This window comes from Gossypium hirsutum, chromosome D06 (genome assembly GCF_007990345.1).
Source record: "Gossypium hirsutum isolate 1008001.06 chromosome D06, Gossypium_hirsutum_v2.1, whole genome shotgun sequence".
Classification (NCBI taxonomy): Eukaryota; Viridiplantae; Streptophyta; class Magnoliopsida; order Malvales; family Malvaceae; genus Gossypium; species Gossypium hirsutum.
This window is the reverse complement of record NC_053442.1, coordinates 14,954,988-14,977,761: the sequence shown is the minus strand read 5'-3', so window position 1 is coordinate 14,977,761 and position 22,774 is coordinate 14,954,988. Positions and strand designations below refer to the sequence as shown.

The 22,774-nt window shown below is 32.4% G+C and overlaps 3 protein-coding genes across 5 annotated transcripts; 2 read left to right on the top strand and 1 right to left on the bottom strand.

The window, feature by feature from the left end:
* The first annotated feature begins 10,907 nt into the window (after nucleotides 1–10,907).
* On the top strand, nucleotides 10,908–13,816 carry LOC107901047 (ubiquinone biosynthesis protein COQ9-B, mitochondrial). The gene is made up of 6 exons (XM_016826883.2): nucleotides 10,908–11,434; nucleotides 11,537–11,644; nucleotides 12,697–12,858; nucleotides 12,960–13,131; nucleotides 13,217–13,290; nucleotides 13,367–13,816. The coding sequence occupies exons 1-6, from the start codon at nucleotides 11,132–11,134 to the stop codon at nucleotides 13,445–13,447; spliced, it is 900 nt and encodes a 299-aa protein (XP_016682372.2). The 5' UTR covers nucleotides 10,908–11,131; the 3' UTR covers nucleotides 13,448–13,816.
* Nucleotides 13,817–15,670: 1,854 nt separating this feature from the next.
* On the top strand, nucleotides 15,671–17,416 carry LOC107901048 (uncharacterized). 2 transcript variants are annotated; one of them, XM_016826885.2, is made up of 3 exons: nucleotides 15,671–16,170; nucleotides 16,415–16,536; nucleotides 16,610–17,416. In XM_016826885.2, exons 1-3 carry the CDS (start codon nucleotides 16,116–16,118, stop codon nucleotides 16,928–16,930), a joined length of 498 nt encoding a protein of 165 aa, XP_016682374.1. In that variant the 5' UTR covers nucleotides 15,671–16,115; the 3' UTR covers nucleotides 16,931–17,416. The 2 variants fall into 2 exon arrangements, with proteins under 2 accessions (XP_016682374.1, XP_016682373.1); XM_016826884.2 differs by having other exon boundaries at nucleotides 15,812–16,239.
* On the bottom strand, nucleotides 17,228–19,536 carry LOC107901049 (sm-like protein LSM1B). 2 transcript variants are annotated; one of them, XM_016826886.2, is made up of 5 exons: nucleotides 19,292–19,536; nucleotides 18,569–18,637; nucleotides 18,329–18,444; nucleotides 18,156–18,218; nucleotides 17,228–17,782 (listed from the first exon to the last, which is right to left on the bottom strand). In XM_016826886.2, the coding sequence occupies exons 1-5, from the start codon at nucleotides 19,350–19,352 to the stop codon at nucleotides 17,705–17,707; spliced, it is 387 nt and encodes a 128-aa protein (XP_016682375.1). In that variant the 5' UTR covers nucleotides 19,353–19,536; the 3' UTR covers nucleotides 17,228–17,704. The 2 variants fall into 2 exon arrangements, with proteins under 2 accessions (XP_016682375.1, XP_016682377.1); XM_016826888.2 differs by lacking the exon at nucleotides 18,569–18,637 and having other exon boundaries at nucleotides 19,292–19,535.
* Nucleotides 19,537–22,774: the final 3,238 nt, after the last annotated feature.

Here is a 22,774-nt window from a genome sequence, read left to right as displayed (position 1 = left end):
AATCCCTTTATTGAATGTCATAGTATAACTGTCATAAAATAAACATGCTACAGAAATTAAATTCCTCTTAAAATGAGGTACATAAAACACGTTCTTTAAAACAATCTTTCTAAAATTATCAAAGTGTAAAATAACTTCTCCCACTGTTTCGGCTGAAACATAGCTCCCATATCTGGTCTGCGACAAGAGGCTCCTATCACGTAGACTTTTCGTTTCACTGAACCCTTATAGAGAAACAAACACATAATTAGTGTCTCCAGAATCAATAACCTAGTTGTTAATTGATTCTTCCACTAAGTAAGCTTCAACCAAAAAGAGTTCCATACCATTGCCCTTTTTGGCTAGGTAATCGAAATACTCATTGCAGTTTAATTTGAAATTCCCTTTTTCGTTGCAGAAGAAAATTTTGATCTTTTTATGATCTTCTGAATTCTTAGCCTTCTTCCTATCCACATGAGGTGGAACTGAAGACTTAGTTGGTTTCTTCTTTCCCTTAGCTTTTTATTTCCCTTTAGAGGACAAGGGGCCCACAGCTAAGTTTGCCTTAGGTTTCTCCTGAACCGGCTTACCACCATTCAACATTAACTCATAGGATTTTAATTTCTTCATGAGCTGAGTCAAGGTAAGCACCTTGTTCCCTAAGTTGTAAGCAGGCCTAAAACTAGCAAACTCCTTGGTTAAGAATTTGAACACTATTTCAATTTGCGTGTTCACGTCTAGTTCAACCTCATTGTCCTCCGTTTCCACAAAGAATCTCATTAGCTTAAGCATATGTTCTTTGACCGGAGTGTTGGTTTTCTATTGAGAATTCATCAAATTTGTAATAGCGGATTGTCTAGCCAATGCGACTTGGCCTCCGAGCAAACTCTCGAAATTTGTCATGATCTATTTGGCAGTACGAAAATCCTCGTGTTGCTTTTGCAACACACTACTCATGCTCGCTAACATATAACATTGAGCAATCAAGTCGGAATCTCTTCAATGATTTCTCGCTTTGGGCTGAGCTTCAGGAGGGCACGTTTCGTTAAGAATGAATTTGTGTTTCTCACAACTGAGAAATATAAGCAAGTTTCGTTTCCATTCTCGAAAGTTATCCACATTTAATTTATTCTCAGTTAGAATGCTAATAAGAGGAATAAGAGACATATTTGAAATTAAAAAAAAATAAATATTTCACTAAATACTATTTTTGTATTAAGCAAATATTTTTAATTTCAGTAACATATCAATAATGCAGTATGATGCACGCGTCTTGTATTAAAACTTTGAAAAAAAATTTTGTTGCTACGATCATTATCAGACCTATCAACCATGTCGCCTTAAGGTCTCATGATTAACTAGCAAGAACATGGATTACATCTAATCAGTTTGTGAATCTTAATTCTTAAGACTCTACACGAACTAATGACCGTTTAACGTTTCACCATCATTTCTAGCTTAAATATCATTTCTTGGGAAACTATTTAATAAGAGATAATCTTGAGTGTGTAACCATTGACTCAACACCCATCATGAACATGCTTTCATTTGTGAGTCATGTTGGGACAATCTCTTTGAAAGTCATGCATGACTAGTTGTCCTTAAAAGGAAATCTCATCTAGTGAACCCACATGACAAAGTTTACATTGGGGTGCGACCAGGGTAGGAATCGGCTCAAAACTATATCATGCTATCACTTAGGGACCGCCAATGGAGGTCGTAGGTCTTGTTCAAGAACCTTCTCCCACTCAATATTTTAAAAACATGAAAGGTTTTTTTATCCCAAATTTCAAGAATGATCATACAATAGTTCTAGTGGCATTCTTACCTAATCTAAATGACATGCTTCCAGTATATGCATGGCATGCTATGAAAATTTTATAATATCCATTAATAAGAATCAATCAATTTTAAAACAAATAATTTTAATTATCCACAATTTTTCTTTTAAGGGAAAAATCGAAGAAGTGAATGAGAACCGTGCACCAAGTAGGGTCCAAGGAAAGGGAGGTGAGTCAAATTTTCCCGCTCAAAAACTAAGTCTTTCCTAGCTAGAGCCAATCCTAGACATGCATATTCTCATTACCACACTTCTCGCAGTTATCGAATAACCTAAAGAAGTGAATAGAATAATACAACACATGTATTTTCTCATTACCACACTTTTTATTTTTAATCGATCAAATGTGGATCATCTCATATATATATCACAATCATAACATTAGATAATATAAATATTATAAATAATTATAAAATAGATATACAATGAGATAGGTAATTAAAATAAAATTGCCAACCAAGGTTTTCATGGTTCTATTTTTAGAAAATAAATGGAAAAAAATTACACAATTTTTCACCACAAGACATTCCTTGGGTCTTCAATCGCCGTCGTATCTTGTACTCATCATGAGCTCTGTTTGGAAAAATTACATTTAAGTCCTATGTCTATTTCTGGCTCATAAGAATTTTATAAATTTTTTTTAAAAAAATAGCCCTACGTGGATATGGTAGCCCACAGTCTATTTCCTAAGAACCACAACCTCGACAAAAAACAATTATATAACAAATATATAATATCACATCCATTCCCATATATAACTCAAAACATGCATAAGATCTAAAGAATGACACTTTCTATGTAATCAAATTATTCAAGAAGAAGAGAAATTTATTTTGGATTACTTGTTTATACTTATAGATAGAACAGAACCTGGCTCATGATACCAATTGTTGGAAAAATGAGTCTGGAAAACGCAACGAAAAATAAATTTAGAGAGAAACCAGAGTTTTAAATTTTTTTTCCAAAACAAGATCTTGGTTGTGATATCTAAAGTAATAAACACTTAATCAAAATTGTACGTTTTCAATTTGTCTAGGATGAGTGCTTCGACCAAGTAGTCTTCTCAACTATCCTCAAGCTCACGTCTGCCGAGTGTGGGCTCGCTTTGAATTAAATTTTTTTTTCACAAAAATTACCAGTAGGGTAATTCTTGAATTTCTCTAAACTTTTGGGTCAAGTTGTAAATCAGAAAAATATCTCTAGAAATTTTCTAGAATAATCTCTTTAAAGAATTTACTCTCTACAACTTTCTATTGAATTCAAGTGTGTGTAAATAATGACCCAAGGCTCTTTTTATATAAAGAGAGTTTAGAGAGTTCAACTATGACTAAACTTAATCATTTTAATATTAAATTAATATAATATTTATTATTATATTATAATTTAATATGAAATCTTATTAAATAATAGAATGTTTATCTTGTAGATAAACAATAAATTAAACTTAATATTAAGATAATCACTTTAATATTAAATTAATACAATACTATTAAGATAATTATTAAATTAAATTTAAATTAAACTATTAAAATAATATTATTTTTTGAATAATTAATCTGAAATCAAATTATCTGCTAGAGTCCCAGTAGGAGTGTAACTCTTCCACTGCTCAACCATCGACGACCAACTGGCCTTGGCCACAGGGATGCCGCTGTCTCAGCCACCAACACCGCCATGTCCAATGATACAGGTGCGACACCCTTACGACACCCCGAGCCGGTTCGACTACTGTCGATTTGGTCCAGGTCAATGACGACCCGACTAGTCCAGTCTAGCCACCGGTTGGACCGTCGACCCGGTTGCACATACCTAGCCTGGTTCGACCAGTTTTTGGGTCTTAATCTCGATTTTGGGTTCCCGGGCCCAATTTATGATATTAGATCCAATTTTCAAGTTCAATTACCCATTGGGCCAATTTTCCAACTTGAAAATTAATTTCCAATAATATCATATTAATTTTAATTAATATGATTAATTTAATTTTACTTGATCAAAATTAATATTTCCAAAAAATACTTAGATTTTCAAAATTAATTTTTCAGGAAAATTATTTAATCAAATTCTCTAATTAAACAATTCTCACGACCACTTAATTTAATTCCATATCAAATAAATTGACTCAATTAAATTAACAATTTAATTCCATCGAATAAATTGACTCAATTAAATTATTCCCAAATTTGTAGAATTTTCTTCTGATTGAAATGCAGTCCGATCGAGCTTTTGTTGAGCTAGCGGAGGGATCAGTCAGATATATACGATTAGGCTCTAGTGCTTGCAATTATGTCTAGAAGCATTGTTTCGATAATTCGCAATAACTTAATCATGGAGTCAGTCCACAAGAAGTACCACGATTGGAAACTCCTTAATGTATACTCTTTATGAAAGCAATTCATCCAACTGCTTTGTCCAATGACCTCGTCATGTGTGTGTTACCCTCATATGATATCCTTGATTTCGTTCAGTTAAATCCGTTCACTCAATACAATCCTATTTTATCTGATTGTCATCATTGTGTCTTCTTAATGATTAATATGATCACTGTCAACAAATGACTGTGATAAATTGCTTATTCGAGAACAAGCAACCCGTGGCCACGTTCTATATTTATCAATCCACACAATGCCAATGAGAGGATATCATTAACTCTTTAATTGAGCTATGAATTCCATTGTTGCTAGGAAAGTCAGGCCATACACAAGTCATGTACCCAACATATCGGCTATGGGCTCGATCATCTTTAGAGCATAAGCCTCCACTTATATCAAAGCACATGAGCTGTATACGCATGGTCAGTGATTAACTCAGGATTTAGGTAAATCACACCGTCAACATTACAAGTGAATTAAGTCACAAACATATTCAGAATTAATTCATCTTGGGTCTAGTCCAATGTATCATTCTACCAATGAATTCATATATGCATTTACTCGTGGAGTCAACTGCTCTGATAACCAAGACTAGCCATCTCTCTAATTGGAATCGTAGACGACAAAATAATCCTTCTTAGTATTTGAATCAAATGCTCACTTTGATCCTTTTACGAGATTACGAGCTCATTTAGATTATCTACTGAAGTAAGTTGTCTTTCTCACAATGTAAACATTATTTACAATGCTAGTTATCTTCAGTTTGAACTTTAGGCAATCAATGGGCTAATATTTACCTGTCACGATTTTGCTATGCATGCAAAATATAAAAGACAGAAAATACAAAAGACATTATACTGAAATGTGAAATTAACTTTATTTATTTATTTATCGTTCAAATAAATAGAAAAAAAATTACATGTTTACTACAATATGGGCACAATTCCCAACATGTAGCTTATTGTATGATGCATCCCTATCTCCGTACAATTGCTCCATTGCCATCTATTTAACTATCCATGTTTCTAGTATGATATTCAATACCAGAATCGTGATTGCATTCCGACAATCAGTACCAAAATAGGAATGGTCTGCATGTCATTCACCATTTGGCATGATGCAGGTGCAGATAGTTTTTGAATCAAGTTTCTTTTGATATTGTGTCATACGTGTTGAAGTGCATGTGTGAGGCCTAACAAATTCTTGGATCTCCAACATTTGCGACTTCTAGATAAATGTTGCTCGTACTCGCCAATTGAAGCCTTTTGTCGACCTTCAACACTCCCGAATATACAATGTTGGTTTAGACACGGCGACTTTGTAGTCCACCACACATTCATGCTATACCGCTTAATGACAAATACACACTCTTCCTTGGTTGCAAATTTTTGGCCAACGAACAACCCCTCAGGTTCGAAGTCTATGGCCAGTCAGTAAGCAGTTAGTATGTAACACCCCAAACCCGTATCTGTCGCCAGATTAGGGTTACGAGGTATTACCGAACAAAACATAGTTCTTCACGATCATTTATTATAATTCATGCACAAAATTATAATGACTTCTTACAATAGTTATCAAATTCAAATAGCAACCATTCACCCATTTATAAAAGTCAAATTCATATATATAAAGCCTATAACCAATTAATTCAAACATGCATTATTAATCACATTACAAATACGAACCACGCTTCAAATTCAATCATATCAATATCCTCTATTCAATCAAATTACTAACCAACCAACAATCATCAAAATCATAGTGCATGTGCTTCATAAATACAAAGTTCGAGCTATGTGACCATCAATTACATGGTATTTGAATACCTAAACATAATTAAACATAATTCACCTCATATACTGAGCATACATTAAGACATCCTTTAGTACAATTTCATGCCTTTAACTAAATACTAACATACCATTTTCATATGCTAAGCATCATGCCAAAATTTCATATTCACAACCAATTCATTTATCATTTATTCGGCTAGCAAATTAGCCTGAAAATACATACCAATTCCACCATTCAAAATTAAGCTAAACATAATATTTCATAACCTAATACAAACATCAACATGTCACTTATAACTATATATATAACCAATGAAACGAACCTAAAACATAGTCATTATTCACCATATAGAATCGTACCAAAATAACCAATACTCAATCAATATATATATTCATCATTTACCTCATTACTAAAACCAAAACATATAACCATGAAACATACTTCCCAAGATGAACTTTTATACACAAACATTAGCATCATTATCAAGCCATTTTTGCATGGCTACAAATATATAGATCAAAACGAACCATATCGAAACTAGCATATACATCATTTACAAGCCAACTCACATGGCTAATTTCATATCTTAAAACGTATCCTATTGACACTAGCCTATACATGCCATATACCATATATACAAAGCTTTAAAAGTACCGACTAAAATATCCGATAGTGTGATTGAGTCGCTAACGATCCCCAGATCCGAGCTAGCTTGATTTCACTACAAGGCACACACACAGAAAACACAGAGTAAGATTTATAGCTTAGTAAGTTCGTATACAATTAAACTTAATTTATCAATTGGATATACAATAAATTCAATAAGCATTTCATGATAATTTGCATATCAATACACAAACTTTCCATTTCATTTCATATGATCATTACTCATTTATATATATTCCATCAAACCTCATACACATAGTATCAACAACCACATAGGTTATGTACGTACCTGTACTATCTTGTATTTATTTATCACATTCTCACCTCTTCGCTCAATATGTTAAACCATCCCAAAACCTTTCAATGCTTAAAGATCTCGCACACTTAGTGCTATATGATTAACTGAAACTATAATGATGTCGCACTCTTAGTTCCATCACATTAAACAGAAGCTCTCTTGGTATCGCACACTTAGTGTCATTTATTCAGTCGAAGCTATCTTAAATTCGCATACTTAGTGCCATATACTTTCGAATCATCATCGAATGCTATTATAGCCTCACATTCACATTTTAATTCATTTCAAAACATAAAAAAATTGATAAAATAGTACGTATTACATACGAACTTACCTTGGACTTAAAAATGAAGAAACTAGTCGATTAGTTGAGTACTTTGTTCTTGCATCGATCTAAGTTCGGGTTCCTCTTTCCTTACTCTATATTATAACAAATTAAACTTATTTAATCACATAACCTCTCAATTTAGTCCATAAAACACATTTGGGTATATTTACACTTTAGCCTCTAGACTTTCACATTTATCACAATTTAGTCCTTGTTACAAACAATCACAATTCATTCAATTTAATACAAATTCATGCTGGCCGAATATTACCCATTCTCATATCAGCCCATATTTTCATCTATTTTAAAATTCAACCACTAAATTTTCATATTTCACAATTTAATCCAAAATTGACATTTTTACCAAAATTCACTTTACAAAACTTGTACATCTAACAACAATAATTTATTTTCCATCATCAACTAAAAAAATTCTCATGCATTTAATAATGACAACATTCAAATACTTTAACAGTTTTGAAATCAAAGACACGGGCTAACTAGTACTAGTTGTAACGATCATAAAAACATAAAAATCAACAAAAATCGAGTCAAAATGGACTTACAATTGAAACATGCATGAACCGAATGCTCAAAGCTCCTAAAATCATCTTTTTCTTTTGATATTTGGCTATAGAGAAAGATGATAGCATAAAAATGGTTTTTTTTAATTAAACATTATTTAACATTTTACTAATTTGCCATTAAAATAAATTCATATTTACACAAATGCCAAACCAAATATCATCCACTAACTCAAAATTGGGCTAATTATCACATAAGGACCTTTAATTTAATATTCTATAGCTATTTGACACCTTTAGCTTATAGAACACAACTTTTAGCTTTATGTGATTTAGTCCTTTTAACTAAATTAAACATTTAAACGATAAAATTTCTTTACGAAAATTTCACACCATCATATATTCATGCTGTAAACAATAAAATAATAGTAAAATAATAATTTCAACTTCGGATTTGTGGTCCTAAAATCACTGTTCTGATTTGACCCAAAAACGGGCTTTTACATAGTATATCAAGATACTTTGAGAAGTCGACTGCATGCACCGCATCGGGATCTATAAGTGACATATGTGCCCCAGGATCATTGCATATCATAATGTGTCGAATCAGGTTCCCTACTGAAGACGTGTTAACATTTCTATCATTATTCGCACCTTCATCGTCGATATCATTCGTGACCTCATCCAGATCGGGATCACTATAATCTACGATCTCATGATCACAAGGATCACTATTATCATATTCATCATCACCATCCACATCAGTCTCAAACACCACTAGATGTATTTGTAAACGGGGGCCCATGTTAAGGTTCTCAGACGCAAGTGCAACATTAAGATCAATGTCGATCTCGTGTATGGTCGATCGACTATCAACGTATGCTATCGGAATCATCGTACACGGATCATGAACTCCATGTTCTTCACCTAATGGAGTGGAATCTTCAATTGGCTCAACATCAGCTAACTTAGCAAATAACTGTATCAGTGCATTTTGGTGTCTTCGATTTACACAATAAAGAACGACCATTGTCTCCACGTTATCATCGTCTACAAGTTCCATCTTAGTGAATTTGATGAGATTTATCGAAACTGGAAACTTGTAAAATAGTTTCGAGATCCTTTTCCCACTACATCTAACAATTTTTACACTAATCCTTTCCTTCATATCATCAACCGAGACATTTCTATTAAATCTCATTGCTATTTATTGACAACATTCAAATATTCATCCAACTGCTATTGTCAAAATTATTCCATTGAAATCAACGCATACGAAAAATTGATTATCCATCTTCAATACTAAATCTGTTAAAAAAATATTAAAAATTCTCAATATAATCTAAAAAAAATACTATAAAAAAATTAAATCATATCTACTAACATTGTGAACTTTTTTACAAAAAAAAATTTCAGAATTTTTTTTATTTTTGCTATTCTTGAATCTTCTAAATTTTTTTTCACAAAACATTGGCTAAATACTGGTATGGCCATTGGTGTCGCCTCTAAGACGAGCTTCACTGGTGTCGCCTTTGGCGTGCCTTCAACCAGTGCCTTCTCTGGCGTGCCCTTAATCAGTGTCGCCTGTCAAGAAGGCACCACGAAACCATACCATTTGGCCGACCTAAACTCGTATTTAACCTGTATAAATAACTCATTTTGGTGCCGCCAATCAACAAGCCTCCACCACTATAAAATTATTATTATTTTTGTTTAACGATTGTTGACAGGTGTTGGAAAAGAAGGGTGGTGCCGCCTTTCCACCACCCTAAACATACCATTCCCGTATTTAATGGTGGTGGGATACTATTTTAGACATTTATTATTTATTTTATATTATATGGGTAAAAAACTCCACAAATCAAAATTATCACTCTCCGCTCACCTTCTCCTCTCCTTTTTCTTTCAAGACTACGTCTTTAACTTTGTAGAGAAGCTTATTACAATGGATGTTGGAAGCATGCAATTTTCTCTCTTCTCTATGTTTCCTTCACGGTTTGGAGAAAAAGAAATGAAATCAACTATTTCATTCAACTCTCCACTAAGGGCCTTGTTAAACTGCACATTAAGGGCTTTGCTTAAACTTGCATCTAATCTCCTTAATCTTTGCTACTTCTACAATTTAATTTTTATGTTTAAGTTACTAGGTTTTCAAATAACTTATTAATTCCCTTAATATGTCACTTAATAGTTTTCCTTTTCATTTTCGTTCTTGCTTTGGAAACCATTCGATCTAACATTCTGGAATAACTTGATTTAAGAAATTCGACTTCGAAATTGAATTTACTGTCACCAGTAAAAATCAGGCCGTTACAATGATAGTTTACCCTATTTTTTTAAAGAGTTTTACATGTCTCATTGTAGATACAAACAAAAGTGCTTATGGGCTGCGCTTGGGTTTATATTTTTCTACTCGACATGGCATGATCCATTGTATTGTTTTTAAATAATAAAAATATAAAAAATTATATTAATATTAATCTTAATATTTTTAATAATTAAATTTAAATAAGTAAAATAGGTCTTTTGGGCTACCTTATCTCGAGCTAGGATTTTTTTTGAAACTGAAGCTCGACTTGACCTGACCTATTAACAACTTTAGATGCGAATCATAAGTATAAATAACAAAAATATATACGTTTAATAAATTAGAATTAGAATCATTTCGTACGATGCATAACGAATTGAAAATCAAAATATATTCAAACCTAAATCATAATAAATTTAAATAAAACTCACATATGATAAAATTCAAACTCTGAATAATTTAAAGAGAATTCACGCATAATATTTACACGTGATAATACTTAAATCTAAATACTTGACACTACTTATGCCTCATTGGTGGAAGTTCATGTATTTGATAATTACATTATTAAATAATTTAATAGATGAAAGAGAAGTTATTATAATATCTATTTTTAAGGTTAACGATCATTCATATGTAAATAAATTTTAAATATAAAAAATATTAGTTAAAATTTTAATAAATTTTAGTTGTTAATTGTGGGTTAAATGCAAAATGGGATAGAAAAGGAGTATTATGAAAATTATGAACACGTGCGTTGATATAATATATTAAATATTATATCAACTTTATTTGTAATTTGATCCGAAATCTTGTAAAATAGGAGCATTCCTTGAAACTCGACTCAACAAGAGGGGTGTTGGCTGTCTTGGTTTATTTTGGTGGAAAGGGTCCATGACACGTTGGGAACTTTTAATTCATCCACGTGCTACTAAAAGTTCCTCTTCAACCCCAACTTAATTAATAATACTAAGAAAAATCAATCTCGGAGCCGCAACTTAAAGGCGACGAACGACGGAGCGTAAATGTATCGAACGGTGGTGAATCGCATCCTTCTAACCAAAAACACCGGCGGAGGCCGCCGCTGCCTCCTCCGATTCCCTGATCTTAGAACTGCCGTTTCCTCTTCTCGTTTCTCCACTACAACGGAACCTCAAACGTTCCCTAATCGTCCCCTTAATCCAGCTGATTCTTCCACGTCATCTTCATCGACGAGTTTCCAAACATCATCTGCGGCTGGCGATATTCCGCGTCAGGAGAGAAAGAATCCGCGAGCTGAGTACCAGGGGGAGCAAGCTCGGGTTCTTCAAGCCTCACTACGACACGTCGTCCGTACACTATGTTTTTACTATTTTGAAACTATATTCTTATTTTTATGATTTCCTCAAGAGTTAAAAATTGATTTTTTTTTTGGTTCATTTTAAATACAGTTAAGATTGGGATGGAGTGAAGAAGCGATGATAGCAGGAGCAAAGGAAGTTGGGATTTCTCCTTCCATTGTTGGATCTTTCCCCCGAAAAGAAGCTGCACTTGTCGAGGTACTTTTGGGGTTAAACAAAGTTTCAATCTTTATAACCTCTGGTTTTACTCCTTTATTCATTTACTTTTTCAAATTTATTCTTTGATTGCGATGGTTATCGGTTCTGATTCGGAAATTTTAGTTAGGGAATTGCAGTTTAAGGACAATCTAATTGTATTTCTTATGATATAAAGCTACTTTCCTCATCATTATCTTATTGCATGCTGTCATGTTTCTTTTTTTTTTCTCCCGTTTAAGGGCCATGGTTTGATCAAATCCAATCTAAAAAACATTTTGGAGGCTGTTTTTCTAGCAAGGGTTTATATCTTTGTTTTATGTTACTAGAACTCTGGTGTGAGCGATGAATAGGGAATGTATCTGGTACGGGTATGGTTAGATTTTTCTATGTTTGTCTTTGTATTAGGAGGATCCTTAGAGGTTATGTCGGCATTTCCATGTGTCTGACATGAGTATTGGACACGAGCCCTTCAAGAAAAATGAAGGGCTTGACCAACATAGTTTTTGTTGCTTCTTTGTAGCATTCTTGATTTGGTTCTATTACTTTGTTTATTGTTCAAGGTTGGTCTATAACACTAGGTTTAGTAGGAAGGAAGAAAAATAGAGGGAAGGGAAAAGGCGAAGAAAGGAATTTTTTTCCGTTCCATTGCAATTGGCATGATTTATGGGTAATAGAGGGAAAGAAAGAGACTATGGGTAAAGCTGTAAACAAATTTGTTGATTAAGTTGAATTAGTGTTTTCTTTCCACATGTGGAAGTATTGGGTTTGGAGAGAAAGGAATACTTCAAATCCACTCATTTTGCTGCCCTCTACGGAACCAAGAAAGTGGTGGAAAGGAATTAAATTTTCCTTCCACCTCTTCCCTCCTTTAGACATAGTGCAAGAAACCGGTGGATGCTGGTTTCCTATTATTCTACGCATTTGATATTTGTATCTATAAATATCTTACTGTCTGATGCATACTCAGCTTTGCTAATTTCAGCTCGTGCAATGTGTTCTCTTTCTTTGTCCAACAATGACTTGAAGTAAACATTTTTTTCCCTTCTCTGCAGTTTTTCATGGATGACTGCTTACAAAGGCTTATTGATAGAATTGACTCTGGCGAGGAATTACAAGACTTGATTCCTAGCCAGTGCATCTACAAGCTTGTAAGGTTTCGCCTTGAAATGCAAGCACCTTACATATCAAAATGGCCTCAAGCTCTCAGCATCCAAGTATTGATTCTTATACCTTTTTCTTTTTTCTTGTTTATAGACTAGTTTATTTAGTTGAAGCCATCATCTTTTAATACAAATGTTTCCTCAATTCTTTGTAGGCACATCCATTGAATGTTTCAACAAGTTTTAAGCAGCGGGCAATGCTTGTCGATGAAATCTGGCATGCGGCTGGTGATGAAGCCTCTGATTTAGATTGGTACGTGAAGCGCACTGTCCTTGGAGGGATATACTCAACAACAGAGATTTACATGCTGACAGACAGTTCCTCAGGTTCATCTTTGTTCTATCAGTGACCTTGTTGTGGAGATGCAATGTTTTAGATAGCATTTCGTTTACTAGTCATTTTTGTTCACAGAGTTTCGTGATACATGGCTGTTCTTGGATAATCGTGTGAAAGATGCATTTGATTTGAAGAAGACAATTCAGGAGGTATTCTCTCCCTCCATTCCTTTTCCTCTTTTTTTTTGAGGGGGATTGGACTCAATAAAGTGAGAGATGATTGCAGGCAACGTATTTGGCAGAAGCTGTAGGTGCTGGAATGGGGAGCTCTTTGCAAGGCTTTGTTGGCAAGGTGATTCAGAGATAAAAGGTTAAGTGAAGAGAGTATGTATGATCAGCTTCAGACTCAAAAACATTTTCTCTTTGAGGAGCTATGGAAACTTTTAGTAGGTCAGACTTAGTGTTGATAACATGGCACAAAGCCATTGAGGTTTAGGTTCTGCAATAAGAAGATTTCAGAGCAGGTGCCCTAATTCATGTCCTTGGCAGTTTGATTGAGTTAAAATAGTAATCATTTGTTTACAGGATAAAGTTGCTTCATAATTTATATGATAATATTTTGGCTTAATAATATAAATATCTTCGGGTTGGTTGTAGGCTTATAAAAGCCTATTCAACTTGGTTGTAAAACTTATTTTATACTCTAAAATAAGGGATAAAGCAAGTCGAGTCTCAACTTTAGAACTTTTCTGTGAACTTTTTCTATTTTGTTCAGATTAGTTCATGAATTTGAATTCTGTTAAACAATTTAAATTTTTTCTTTCATTTGTTTTTTTTAAAGTTATATAAAATTTTAATAAGGATCTAAATATATGTAATTATAAATTTATGAAAATTATAAATTTATAAAGACTACAAATTATAAAAATATTATAAATAATTGAAAATATAAAAAACAATTTATAATTTTCTTAAACTATAAAAATAAAAATAAAAATCTATAAAATTTATAAATTCAATGTTGATTTGATATCTGTGTATCAAATTTCTTTAAAAACACTGTAGTGTTGAATTCTAAAGATATAATTTATAAATTATAAAAAAAATATTTTAATAATTTTTGATAAATTTATAAATTGTTAATAATTTTATAATTTGATAAATTTTTATAATTATATACATTGAATTTTTTTTATTTTAAAAAAAATTATATATTTAAAAATATTTAAGTGATAATGTAATGCAATCTTAAAGTGACATATCATCACTATAAAAAAAGGATTAAACTAGACAGAATTCAAGTTTAAATACTCTGGAGGGTTTTTTTTTATGGAGAGAGAAAGTGTTGCAAATAAGTGAACGGGATGTACTTAAAAGAAGGCGGAGAGGAAGACTGGAGTAGATCTAGTAACATTGAGTGCAACGATAGGTGGTGATTGATAAGGTAAAGAAAGAGAAATGTGGTTGATGGTAAGGTTAAACAAATAAAATAAGTTAGAGAGATCTTTGAAAGTTCGAATTTTAAAGTATTAAAAGTTCTTTTAACCTGTTGTGAAAGGTTATTTTTTATAATGTCTCAAAAAATTGAGAGTTACAAAGTTGGTAATTAATAGGAATAATAGAATAATTTTCACTTACAATGACATTAATGGTTAAGATGAGGTGATGAAGAGTTTTTGTTGGTGATGGTAATGGTGAATAGCAAAGAAGAATTCACTATATTTCTTAAAGGAGAGAAAAAATACTCAGCGCTAGAAAATGTTAAGAATAAACTCTTAACTACCTCCTTATTTGTTCTACTAAGCCAAGTTCTCCGAAATATTTTAAAAGTGAAGATAGCCTAAGAACTTTATTGTATTTTGGGGTTGCTTCCACTTCTACTTCGATAAATTAGCACTATGTGAAACATCTTTTGCGGAACATATCTTGAAATGCAAGACGACGATTATTTTTAGATGAGAGTTGTTTTTGAATAAATAGTTATTTTGACTTGTTTCAAAAGTGGGTTGTTCTTAATGTAGAAGTTGTTCCTTAATAATGGCTCTTCCGGAAAAACACAATTGTTCTAAATATAAGTTGTTCTAAATAATGGTTGTGCTAAACAAAACTATTCTTGAAAAATGTCATTATTCTAAACAGGAGTTATTTCGAACTTTAGTTGTTTTTAACAGGAGTTGTTCTAAAATAACTAAACTAGACGACAGTTGTTCTAACAGAAACCGTTTCTAGACATAGCTATTCTTGAACAATAGTTGCTTTGAACAACAACAATTCTAAATAAGAATTGTTGCTTTGGAAGAGATATGCATGGTAGCACAATTTCCTGAAATATAATATTCTTTTATATTAAAACTTAAAATTTGAAACTAATAATAATAACGCATGTAATATATTCGAATTTGAAATAAAAAATTAGTTTAAATTCTAAAAAAAAAGAAATTTAAATAGATAAATACATCAAATTAAGAACATTAAATTCACTCCAAATATTTATCATAGTATTGTCATTTTTTTAAGTTGATATTGAATTGACTCGTGATATCAACTCAATTAACAGTGTTATCAATATATATACAAACAATGCGAGTGAAAAAAATGTGTAATAATATTAAAATGTATAAACATATCAAAATAAAGTTTTAATTGAAGTGATAAAAAAATTACAAAATAGTGAAGAAATGAGTTCAAATCTTATTATATACTAAATTTTTATTAATTTTATTAAAAATATAGAGAGACAAAAGTAGCATTACAATAACATAATGTATTTTGATACATAGAAAAATATTTCTGTAATTGACATATAAATATTTAGTTTCAAGTAATTTTTAGAAAGAATCCTACTTTTAGGTTTTAGGTGGGGCTTGACTTTGCTAAATTCCTGAATTTAATTTGATGATGCAATGTAAACATAAGGAGTGACGTTATAACCATAGGGAGCAGCTAAATTCACCCCCAAGAAAAAGACAGGTTTCTTACTGGTGTCTGAAACCCTAAAGCAGCAAAGTCCCAGTATCTAAGATTAAGGGCAAAGCATGGCTTCTGCATCAGAGATTGCAGCCAAGTTGAATCTGGTGCCCAACCCTGAAGGTGGTCTCTATACCGAAACTTTCAGAGATATCTCCATCTTCCTCTCCAAATCTCAACTTCCTCCTCACTGTAATAACCAAATGCCTTCTTTCTCTCTCTCTTTTCTTCCCTCCTTTAATTCTGATGTTACATATTCTGTACACCATGTTTTTATTTATTTACGTGATAAAACAAACTGTGGATGTCAAACTCCAACATATTTTGTCTGAACAACAAAATTTTACCAGTTAATTGTGTACCGCAGACAAAGTTGATCGTCCTGTTAGCACATGTATTTACTTCATGCTACAATCCGGGAATGTGTCTCGCCTTCATCGAATACCATGTGCAGAGACCTGGCATTTTTATTTAGGAGAACCTCTTACGGTAATAATGGCTTAAACATCGCAGATGAACTTGATTGGATTCTAGATTGAGTAACTAAGCGTATTTGATACAGATTGTAGAGCTGGATGAGAAAGATGGGAAGCTGAAACTAACATGTCTCGGACCTGACCTGGGAGATAATCAGCAGTTGCAATATACGGTACCTCCATATGTTTGGTTTGGTGCATTTCCAACCAAGGATTTTCATATTTCCAGTGACGGCAGAGCGGCCAAAGCTGAACCAAGGGATGCTGAGTGTCACTATTCCCTCGTTGGATGCACCTGCGCACCTGCCTTTCAATTTCAAGACTTTGAGCTCGGAAAACATTCCGAGCTTGTTTCCACATTTCCTAATTATGAGCCTATCATTTCTTTTCTCACCAATACTGATTGACTTGCCTTCTGATTTCTCCTGTTCTCAGCTCATTGGTGCCAACAAGTTTTCATGTTTTTGATCCCTAGATTGCTACTTCTGTAATTTACAGTTTTTCCACAGCTGAAAAAAGCATTAAGCTTTGTATCAAATGCTGTTTTCCTTGCACCAAGATATTGTTCGATAAATTCATGCCGTGAAAAATTTGCTAATGATCTATTATCGAGCAGCAAAACTAAGAAGGCAAGTTAAGAGTAAGAGAAATTGAAGAAACTTCTGCATCAAATGATCATCAAACATAGCTAAAAGGGGTACATATAAAATGAACGTGAAACTGCCATTAGAAAACGTGGCACAAAGCAACAAACCATGGAAACTTTGAGCAACTTCCAAACAAATGAACTGTAGAAGCCTAGGAAGGAAGTAAAGAGAAACTAAACCAAAGGGAGCAAAGAAAGTTTTGGGTATAAACATCCAATGTTCAAAATCCTTTAACTGATTGGAGAACCTAATGTAGCTAGCTAATGCACTTAAGAGTTATTGCCTGTTCTATGGAGGTATCCGGAAATCATCTTCATTGCTACTTAAGAACGTAAAAGAATAAACTTCCTATCCTCAACCTCTTAGCTGAGACGCTCTTCCGAAGTGGTTAAGTTTCCTCCTTATTCCAACTTCCTCCAACAACAGAAATGAAGTATGAACTTTCATGCCTATCCCCACCCTCGTTTAAAACTTGGGTCAGAGTTGCACTAATATTTGCGATGGCATGAAACACTAACAAAATGACAGGATCTATTAATCAAAATCAAGGAACTCCATTCTTTTCCTCATGGAGCCCTTCAGATCTGTTGCTTCCCGTTCAGCTTTCTGAGCCTGGAAAAGGGTAGAGAGATAAATTTATTCATGTTCAAAGAACATCAACAGGAGGAATTTATATTTTATATATTTACTAAACCTAGATACATGATCTATTTTGTTGACGTCTGACAAAGCCTCATGTTGTGTTTTATTTGACAAATTACAAAAAATAATTACACTTCAATAGTTCTGCATGTGATTTTTTATGTAATTTTAGCAGCCAAAATCAGACGAAAAATGAGGCATATGTGGCAGGAAAGAAACATAAGAAACCAAACCCCTTGTAAGTGGAATAATCAACCTAGCGTTCCATAAGATGGGTTCTCTCAAATAGATATGGCAAACAGGAAAAATATGCAACAAATGAGAATTCAAACAAGTCACTTACCCTTTTAATCTCGGCTTCCGATACAGGATTCATACGTGAGGGAAGCTCCTCCTTTTCCAAGTCCTGTGTAGCAAATAGCAATTTATAATGAAAAAGAATAACATTGTAGGACAACAATTCCACATGACAACCAAAGAAAAAAGGGTTAAAGAAGATGGCATAAAACGGCATACCAGCTCTCCTATTAAGACAACATTCTCCCCACGGATTACATATAGACCTAAGGGGATGTCACAGTACAAATCTCCAACGATAACTCGCTCACAAGCTCCTTCTAGAATAACATTAGCTGTAAATATAGAAGGGTAGACATCACTGATTATAATCGGAAGAAAAAGGAAGAAAGAAAATGTAAAGGAAACAAAGAAAGCAGATAAGAACTTATCAAAACGAATAAGATCAGGACAAGCTACCAAATTGATCGAAAGAACGCAATAATCCCAAAAGCTTTGGGCCATCTCTGAGCAGGACAAGGAGTTTCTCTATAAAAATAGATAGATCTCTTGAGGCATGTTTTACAACCATTAAAGATCTCAAGCACAGATAAGTTACTAAACAATTCTTGCAATGTAAAACCAAAACATTCAAGGGCATGATGGGAATAGGTGCATAGTTTATGCTGTCAAAATCTCACTGTGAAACACCTTGTGCAAGAGAATTATCATGTCTCAATCACAAAAATTTGATTAGGAACAAATGCCAAATTGCAACCTAGAATTTTGAGAAGTCAACCAAGTACCCAAGATGGCAATTTTCATTTTAGGAAATTCCAAAAGACCAAAAGTTCAAAGTTCGTGACTTTAAACACAAAGGGAGTCTTTCTCAAAAAGCAAATGTGAAGTATACAAAGCCTTTTTACTTGAACAAATTCCTTAAAGAAACTCAAGTTAAAAAAAAATAAAATTCCAAGGACATGAAAGAACAGAACTTCACAAATGGAAATAACCCATTACAGTAAAGTACACAAAACAGGGAATAAACTGAATCAAACAGTGTTATCAAACAAACCCAAAGCTCACTTCGAAAAAAAGGGAAAAAATAAATAAATACATACAGCACATAATTTAAAAAAATCAAATAATTCAACAGCATTGGCTTATTAGTACATATAAAGCAGAGAAAAAGAGAGAGATTACTGTCAAGATAGGTGGCAAGAGAAGTGGAGAGAAAGATATCATCAGGGCCAGCCCAAGACATGGAAATCAGTCTTCTCTAATACTTCAATCCCAAATTCCCAAACAAATAGCATTGGCCAGAAGAGATTACCTCGAAATCTGTAAAACAAAACCCTAGGTTTTTTTTTTTTTTATACAGAAAGCTTTTTATTAAGAGGACAAAAGAATAAAAAGAGGAAAGCCTTTGTTTTGTTTTCGTGGATCTATCATTCTTTCCTTTATATATTTGTATTTCATAATTTACCAGAGACAGAGTAAAAACAAAGTGAAAAAGTAACGTTGTACAATCAGAAAGAGTTAAAACTCAACACCCTTTGACCTTGGAAAGCTAAACAATTTTATTCTAGTGATTTGTTACTTTAATTATTGGCTCTGAACCGTTGGGTTAGCATATCATGTCATGGCCTGCCAATTTATATTCTATTGCATATATTTTAATTTTATTAAGGTAAAATTGGTATCGGATAAATTACACTTAATGTCATTAAATTATTAGTAAATTCATATTTTGGTCATTGAATTTTAAAAAGTTATAAATTTATCACTAAACTATTCAAAAATTTTATTTCAAGTCATTGGGTTATTAAAATTGCTTTTAGCTTTCTCTGTTCGCATTGATTCCACTAATTGAAAGCTTTCATTTCTCTTCTCTTCTACAGTTCAATTTTTTTAAAATAACTTTGAATGTCATGAATCTGCAAACCAAAATTTAAACAACTTTCTTCTTCGATTTTCGGCACCGACCATTAGATCGATTTGGATCCAATGTACATTCTTCTACTAGTCAATAGGTATTGATGCACCGTACGGATTGTTGAATAGTAACTTGGAGCTCACTAATCAGACTTTCTAAAAAACACCCTTAATAGCTCAATGACTTAAATAAAAACTTTCAAATAGTTCAGTAACTTAAATGAAAACTTTCGAATAGTTCAATTACCAGTTTGTAACTTTTTGGAGTTGAGTGACCAAAACGTACACTTACTAGTAGTTTAGTGACCTTGAGTGTAGTTGATAACTCTAACATATAGAGTTATCTTTAGCACTTTTAAACTAGTAATTCATGTAAATTTTGAGTGTTTGATAACAAATTTTGGAGTTTTTGTTATAATTTTGTCCTATTAGTTGATACTAAGATGAATTTGCTATTTGATCATTTTATCCACTAAAACACATGATTTTTGCAGTTTTTGAAACTCACCTTTTGATGCTCAATGTTGTAACATTTCTACCGCATAAGCCATGTAGAAAAGGACTGATATATAGTTATCTTTAGACGCCCAATTAAAAGCTTATTGGACTTTGGAAATTCTCTTGACCCAACTCAAGAATTGTGTCAGCAAAAATGGATAGACAGCTAAGGAAATAGGAGCCCAAACCGTCCACTAAGGAGGAGAAGGCCCAACTGTCCATTGAGGTGCCCAAATTAGCCACCTAAGACTGAAAATCAACCACAAAATTCATGTGACTGTCCAACTCCCTTCCTCATTTCAAGGTTTCTCTCCCATGAATCAAGCAAAAATTTCAAAGTCATCCACTCACTTTCCTTAAAATAAGGGTCGGCCATATGAGAAGAGATTTTAGAGGCTCTCATTTGCTAAAAATAGCCAACCTCTACAAGTATAAATAGCCCGTAGCTATTCACTCGTTTCACTCATCCCTCACTAACTATCTCTTCTCTTATTCTTCACCCTTTCACCTCCCATTTGAGAGAGCAACACAAGAAATGAGAGAAGCATTTCATAAGTTCTTTGAGTAGCAAAAATTCAGCATTTTGAAGGCAATTGTGCGAAGGAGCAAAGAAGGAAGGATAAACAGAACACAAGATGAGCTACAGAGAAACACTGGATTTGTCTTCTAGTTTCTTTCCCTTTTAACTTTTCTATTTTGTTTTGAATTGATGAACAAGATTGCTAAATATTTTTCTGCTTTTAATTTAATTAAAATGTCTTAATTTCGTTGTTTTTAGATTGATTGTATTTTTTTAACTTAGATTATTAAAATGCTATTAATGATGTTATGTGCCTTGGTTGCTTATTCATTTAGATAACATCATGAAAATGCTACTCATGCCTTAAAAATGTAGGGATTCAATTGAATTAATTATTTAATCGGAACTAGATTGTAATTAATTTACACAATATCTGGATGGTGCATGTTTGATTTGTTTAATAGATTAGGTCAAATTAGTAATAATATCAGAAAAAAATTATTACCTTCCATAATTTTAGAATTAATGCGATTAAATTATTTTAGTATAGAAATATCACTGTTACCTTACATAATATGATGTCTGCTTATAATAATTTAATAAGTGTGATTTCATGGGTTAATAAATAGTCGAGTTGCCATGAATTTCTTCCATAACATCATCCACACTGTTTTAATAATTATAAGTTAGAAAAGACAATTAATTTAACTCTTTTATGTCATAATAATTAAACTTGTGAATTGTTGCTTACTATTCTATGTTTACATTTTTCATTCATTTTTAGCATACTTAGTTTTTAGTTAAGTTAATTAGTTAATTCAATCTACCCCTAATTATTTCCATCACCAACTTGCTAATTATTTAATTTCACAATTTTTGCCTTGCATATACAATCCCCGTGGAGATGAAAACTTTATACTTACTACTTTATTACTTGTTGACGACTGTGTTCACTTGCACATCATTTGAATATATCACGGCAATAGTTGACCCAAACTTTTCTTCCTTAAACCATTCACATAGTTTTAGTTAAAAAAAGAAGAAGCTTAATTCATGATTTGGCTCCTGAAATATACATGTTTTTCCATTTAGTACCTAAACTTTTTTGCATAATTTGGTACCTAAAGTATACATTTCTTATTTTAATCCATTTTGTAATCAACGTTAATAAAAAAACTATTAAACAGATTTGGCCAATGGAAAAAGGCAACAAAAAATTACAATAATTTTTTTATTTAATTTTAAAAATATATTAATTATTTTAATTTCATGTAGAGTTAAAAAATATTTCCATTTATATAATGTTTATAATTTATATATTTGTTAGATTTTGTATATATTTTTCTAAATTTTTAAATATTTATTTCTATTTTTATTATTTTTAAGGTTTATATATTTAATAAAAAATATATATTTTCTAAGAGAATGCCACACAACATTTTCCTTTAGTCAAAACACACCATGTGACACATTTGCATTGACCAAAGCTGTCTAATAGTTTTCTTACTCATGTCTGCTACAAAATGGTTTTAAAACATAAGAAATGCATACTTTAGGTACTAAATTGGAAAAAAAGGTTTAGATACCAAAGTGAGAAAACATATATACTCCAAGGGCCAAATCGTGAATTGAGACTTAAAAAAAAGAGTTAATATATTTTTTGGTATTTGAGTTTTTTCTCAATTAAGTACCTAAGTTTGACATTGATGTTCAATTTGATACTTGAGTGTGTT